Source organism: Akebia trifoliata, chromosome 11 (assembly GCF_017979445.1).
Source record: "Akebia trifoliata isolate Shusen 1 chromosome 11, ASM1797944v1, whole genome shotgun sequence".
Lineage (NCBI taxonomy): Eukaryota > Viridiplantae > Streptophyta > Magnoliopsida > Ranunculales > Lardizabalaceae > Akebia > Akebia trifoliata.
The window spans coordinates 11394332-11400958 of NC_141385.1; the positions used below are offsets into that span (position 1 = coordinate 11394332).

The 6627-nt window shown below is 37.8% G+C and overlaps 1 protein-coding gene across 1 annotated transcript; it reads left to right on the plus strand.

The window, feature by feature from the left end:
• The first annotated feature begins 2525 nt into the window (after window positions 1–2525).
• Window positions 2526–6136, plus strand: LOC147390920 (uncharacterized). The gene is made up of 7 exons (XM_086458952.1): window positions 2526–3435; window positions 4055–4161; window positions 4270–4422; window positions 4504–4749; window positions 4851–5028; window positions 5322–5671; window positions 5984–6136. The coding sequence occupies exons 1-7, from the start codon at window positions 2526–2528 to the stop codon at window positions 6134–6136; spliced, it is 2097 nt and encodes a 698-aa protein (XP_086315078.1).
• Window positions 6137–6627: the final 491 nt, after the last annotated feature.

Genomic DNA, 6627 nt, shown 5'->3' on the forward strand with positions numbered 1-6627 from the left:
CCAAGTACCCAAGCACCCCACGGGTACCCATCACATAGAACCTAATGGTTTTGGTTCCTATCGATTCAATTCCATATTTGACTCAGCTTTAATCGATTCCAACGAAAAGGAAATCTGAACCGGAGTTTTCGATTTTGGTTTTAGTTCCAAGTAAATGGTACCCAGTTACACCTCTAATCAGAATAAGAAAAAAAAAAACTTTTGTTTTAATTTTTTTTAAATTTTTAAATTTTTTTTTTTTTAAATTCATACTCTTTACAACTAATAAACTTTAAGAATATAGATGATTCATTTTAAGCTCCAATATTTAATTTATATGAAAATTTGAAGAATTTTGTATAATATATATTAATTTTAAAATATAGGAAAACCTTAAATTATGTATAATAAAAATAAATAAATAGGTTCCAAGTACCCAAGCACCCCACGGGTACCCATCACATAGAGCCTAATGGTTTTGGTTCCTATCGATTCAATTCCATATTAGACTCAGCTTTAATCGATTCCAACAGAAAGGAAATCTGAACCGGAGTTTTCGATTTTGGTTTTAGTTCCAAGTAAATGGTACCCAGTTACACCTCTAATCAGAATAAGAAAAAAAAAAACTTTTGTTTTAATTTTTTTAAAATTCCCCATATTCCTTGTCTATCTCCCTTACTATTTTTTTTGTTTTTGTCTTTTAGACAATCCAAGGATGTAATGGAGAACCCTCTTTCTTTCCCAACAGGTTGAACTTAAACCTTATGCATGAAATGTATATGATGGTTTGACTAAAAAAGTGACGATTGAAGCCTTTTATATCATTCCCATTCCATCATCTACATCATGTTATACATTTTGCATATACTCATCACTTATGGCAATGATGATAAAAGGGGTCCCCGACTATGGGGTGAACTCTCAAATTTCTAGCCATGTCTATGCTTGCATGTACACATATATGAAATGGCATAAGGATGGCATGGGTCCCTTCCTTGATGAGATGATTCCAATGTCACCTAAGCCAACATTATTAATTCATGCATCGTAGGAAGAACCTTCAATATTGTGCTTTCCTTTCAATGAAAAGATCTAGCTACTATTGAAAATAATTTAGTTTGTTGATATAGTTATTTTCTAGTCTTTTATTTAATTCTTATTTATAAGGATTTTTCTATAATTTGACATTTGTAATTAATATAAATTCCTGCCAAGCTCTCACAATGAGACTTGACACAATTATTCTCAAATTCTTCTTGGTATCAGAGCCAAGGAATTTTCTCATTTCTCCCTTTCTTCTCTTTACTCATCTAAACCAAGAGTCAACCTCATTCGACCTTCTCCCTTTCGGGGGTCTTTCATTTTTTTAATTTTTCGTTTTATCACATGCTGCAATAATGCGCAGTGGGTTTACCCTATGTTAGGGTTTGTTTCTTTGTAAAAAGAATATAATTTTTTTTTTGGATCCTGCGATAACTTGGAACAAGCCGAACAGAAGCTCGACTTTGTTTTGGTCCCGATAACTCTGTAGCAACCCTAGGACCTTAGTTTTTGGTCTTACGACAGCCCTATCACTTTTGTTTCAGGTCTGCGATAATCACAACTGCTTCGTCTTGGACTTATGACTTCAAAGCAGCAGTTTCTGGTTTCGTTTTTGGTTAGTGGTTATAGGTTTGACGTCGTTTTAGTCAGGCGACAATAGATTTGGTATCGTTTTGGACCCCCATGACTTCAGAACAGGTGGTTTTGGCTTCGTTTTTTATCTGTGGCTATAGATTTGATGTCATTTTGGTCAGGCGATAGTAGATTTGGTGTCGTTTTGGACCTACGATTTTAGAACAGGTGGTTTTGGCTTCGTTTTTTATCTGTGACTATAGATTTGGCATCGTTTTGGTCAGGCGACAGTAGATTGGGTGTCGTTTTGGACCTATGACTTCAAACCAGGTGGTTTTGGCTTCGTTTTTTGTCAGTGGCTAAAGCTTTGACGTCATTTTGGAGCTACGACTTCCAACCAGGTGTTCTTTGGCTTCGTTTTTGGGTCAGTGGCTGTAGATTTGCCATCGGTTTGGCCTACGACTTCACAACAATAGTTTCTGGTCTCTTTTTTTTGGTCAGTGGCTGTGGTTTACCTTGTGACAACCCTAATACCTTCAAACTTACCTGAGATTGGTCTTTTGGAGTAGTTGGAGTAGTTATTGATTGGTTTGTTAGACCTCATGGTGCGAGTACTACACTAGTTGGACTCTTCTTTAAGAAATTTTTACATAACTGCTCCTTCAGATCTCCCTTCAAACCAAATAATGTCTTTGAAACAAGGAATTACAACTTTAGTCCTTGGGTCTACCTCTTCTGCTCAATGTATTACTACTGCTCTTCTTGATGGTCGAAACTTCCAATCGTGATCTCGATCTGTACGGCTCTTTCTCGGAAGTAGAGGAAAATCTGGTTGGCTCTTCGGGACTGTTACTAAACCACGCCTAACTGATCCTAAATTTGAATCATAAGAGATCGACAATTGCACTATCCTTGGATGGTTGTTCAATTCCATGGGGCTGTGTATTTATATCATGTTCATGTACCATGAAATAGTTTCATCTTTATGGTCAGCGCTTACTCGGACATATGCACATTCTCGGAATGACTTGAGGATTTATGAACTTTATCAAGACATTGCCCAGGCTACCCAAGAGACTCAGAGTGTAGCTGATTACTTTGGATACCTTCAGTCACGTTGGGAAGAACTTTCTCACTATGAGTCTATGGCTGAATTATCTTCTGAGGTAGTCGATTATGTTGTCAAGCGGATTGCTCGACATCAAACATATCAATTTCTTATGGGTCTCTGTCCAGAATTTGAGGTACTTCGCACACAGATCCTCAACACCACTCCTTTACCGTCTTTGTTTGAGATATTTGCAATCATTGACAGTGATGAGTGTCGCCGCAGTATTCCTCCTCAGACTCAAGCCCCTGGCATTCTTTCTGCTCCAACTACAGATCAGATGACCTTAGTTGCCAACTCGAGTTTCTCTGACCACCATATCCCTGGATCAGGAAATCGTGGCTATGGTAGCTATGGTCGTGGTAAAGGGAGTGACCTTACTTGTAGTCATTATGAAAAGACTGGTCATGAGAAGGCTCGTTGTTTTCAGCTCTATCCTCATCTGATACCACAATCTTCCTCCACTTCATCTTTGAGACAGACTGCTCCTTGTGCTACTGTAGTAGAGTTTTCATCTACTGATCCATCTTCACTTAGCACAATTGACTTGCAACAGCTACAGACTCAGATTGCCACTATTTTCCGAGATCAGTTTCAAGCTCACACTAAACCCTATTTGACGGCGGCCTCGGGTATTACGCCTCCAGGTACATCCTCTGCATTCAATATCACTCAGTCTAACTCTACTCCTCTAACATGGGTTATTGATTCTGGTGCCTCTGATCACATAACCTGTGAGTCTAGCCACTTTACTTATTCTACTTTTTCCACCACCCATTGAGAAATTCACCTTGCTGATGGATCTCTTACACTTATCCACAGTAAGGATACCATCTCTTTATTCTTTAGGCTTTCCCTTGATTCTGTACTTCATGTCCCTCACCTATTTCTTAATCTTTTATCTGTTAGCAGTATTACTAAATCTCATAATTGCTTAGTTATCTTTTTTCCTATTCACTGTATTTTTCAAGACCTGATTTTGAAGAGGATTTTTGCAAGGGTATAAGAGGGATGGACTGTACGTGTTTGGATCTCAGCTTAGTGCTGCTCCGACTTCTGTACTTCCATAATCTGATAGTCACATTTTTACATCACATACTTTAGATTTATGGCATGCTCGCTTAGGACATGCCAATTTTTAACATTTATATTCTTTATTTCCTACTTTAAAAACTGCTTATAGTGAACATAAATTTCAATGTTCTGTGTGTGAACTTTCTCAACACACACGTACATCTTATATTTCACGTATGCATCGATCTAATGCAATATTTGATTTAGTTCATTCTGATATGTGGGGACCTTCCCCTGTTACTATTTTTAATGGTCATCTCTATTATATTACATTTATAGATGATTACTCTCGTTGCACATGGGTTTATCTGATGCGTTCATGCTCTGAAGTGCTCCTAATTTTTGTTAACTTTCTTAAAATGATTCAGACTCAATATAACATCACTGTTAAATCACTTCGATCTGATAATGGAGGTGAATATATATCTGATAGTATTTGTTTTCATCTTATGAGAATGATATGCTTCACTAGTTGACTTGTCCTTACTGAACAGAATAAGGTGGCGGAACACAAGAATCGCCACCTCATGAACATTGTCTACTATCTTATTCGCGGAATGCATGTTCCAAAGTCATTTTGGAATATGGCAGTCCTTACTGCGGCTTTTCTTCTTAATCGTGTTCCAAATCTCACCTTGGGCGGGCAGGTGCCCCTTCATGTCATTCAACCTGATAGCATTCTTTTTCCTATTACACCTCGTATCTTTGGGTGCACATGTTTTGTTCAGGACAAGACCCCCAATCGTATAAAATTGGATGGCAAAGCCATTCGATGCATTTTTTGGGTTATTCTTCTACGTCAAAGGGGTATCGGTGTTATGATCCAGTTTCTCATCGTATCATCTACTCTTGATATTACCTTTTTTGAAAATGTTTCATTCTATCATATTATTTCTACTTTGCAAGATTCTCCTACTTTACAGGCCTACCTTACCGCAACTAATTCTATTCGGGTTCCTCGGTCTGTCTCAGATGTATTAAGAGACCTACAATGGATAAAAGCTATAACTACGAAAATTGATGTTTTACAAATCAATAATACCTGGGAACTTGTTTTTTTCCGTCTGGGGCGCAGACTGTTGGTTGTAAATGGGTCTTCGTAGTGAAATATCTCGTAGATGGTACGGTTGATCGGTATAAGGCGCGATTTGTTGCTAAGGGATTTACACAGACCCCAGGGAAAGATTTTGGTGCCACTTTTGCTCTTGTCGTCAAACTCTCCATTGTTCGCCTTCTTATCTCCCTCGTTGCATGTAACTCCTGACCACTTCACCAACTTGATGCAAAAATACATTTCTGAATGGTGATTTGACTGAGATTATTTATATGGACCCTCCTCTAGGGTTTCATCTTCAGGGGGGATATTATGGGAAGGTATACCACCTTCTTAAGTCTTTATATGGTCTGAAGCAGTCCCTGCGAGCTTGCTTTCAGTATTTTTCTGAGGTTATTTTTTCTCTGGAGTTTTCTAGATGTCACTCAGATCATACTTGATTTGTTTGTCGAGGAGTAGATGGTTGTTGCACCATTATTTTGGTCTATGCAGATGATATCATTGTGACTGGAGATGATGCACAGTGGATCGATAAGGTTAAGACGCTATTAGATCGTGTTTTTTACGTTAAAGACTTAGGTCCACTCAAATACTTCTTGGAGATAGAAGTGGCTTGCTCTAGTCGTGGTATATCATTGTCTCAACGTAAATACATATTGGATCTTCTTCAAGACACTGGGATGCTTGGTTGTCGTCCAACTTTCTCCCCTATGGATCAAAATCATCATCTTCATGCTGATTCTGGTGATCTTTTATTAGACCCCTCCTCTTATCAAAGACTTGTAGGTTGTCTGATTTATCTAACTAATACTAGACCGGATTTGTCATTTGCGGTTAGTGTGGTCAGTCAGTTCCTACATACTCCGCGTACATCTCACCTTGATGCAATTTATCATATTTTTCACTACCTGAACTCATGTTCTAGTCTTGGCCTTTTCTACTCTTCCACTACTCCGTCGCATTTATCTTGTTTTACAGACGTTGATTATGCTGGCTCTCTTACAGATAGGAGATCTACCTCTGATTTTTGTACATTTTATGATAATAATCTTATCTCGTGGAAAAGTAAAAAACAGAATGTGGTATCTCATTCTTCCACTGAAGTTGAGTATCGTGCTATGGCCCTTGGTACATGTGAAATAACTTGGTTTCAGTCTTTGCTGACAGAGTTGGGCTTTCATGTTTCTGATCCTTCTACTCTACTATGTGATAACAAGTCTGCTATTATGCTTGCTTCTGACTCTGTTCTTCATGAAAGAACTAAGCACATTGAGGTTGATATTCACTTTCTCAGAGAGAAAGTTTGATCTGGTGACCTTCAGACAGTCTTCGTTCTTTCCTCAGATCAGCTTGTCGATATGCTTACGAAGTCTGTTAGTCTGTCTATTACTAATTCTCATCTTGTCAAGCTGGGTTTAGTTGATATATTCTCCCCAGCTTGAGGGGGAGTATTGAAAATAATTTAGTTTGTTGATATAGTTATTTTTAGTCTTTTATTTAATTCTTATTTATAAGGACTTTTCTGTAATTTGACCTTTGTAATTAATATAAATTCCTACCAAGCTCTCACAATAAGACTTGACACAATTATTCTCAAATTCCTCTGCTACTAAGGTCTTAGTCAACATTTTTCCACCATTTGATGCACATACATGCATTTTAAGGCCATGTTTCAAAGGGGGTTCCATCAATGGAATGTCCCTAAAAACCTAGGCCAACATCACACAAGTCATCATGCATACATTCTCATGATGTAAACATGTTATAGATCTCTTTCTCTATAGGCTGGTCTCATACA

Bases quoted from the DNA above. Each gene is read 5' to 3' on its own strand.
- LOC147390920 (XM_086458952.1), top strand. From the start codon at position 2,526: ATGGGGCTGTGTATTTATATCATGTTCATGTACCATGAAATAGTTTCA. The intron at 3,436-4,054 runs GTGAGTCTAGCC...TTACATTTATAG, and splicing joins TGCCTCTGATCACATAACCT to ATGATTACTCTCGTTGCACA. The intron at 5,672-5,983 runs GTCAGTCAGTTC...ACTTGGTTTCAG, and splicing joins TGTCATTTGCGGTTAGTGTG to TCTTTGCTGACAGAGTTGGG.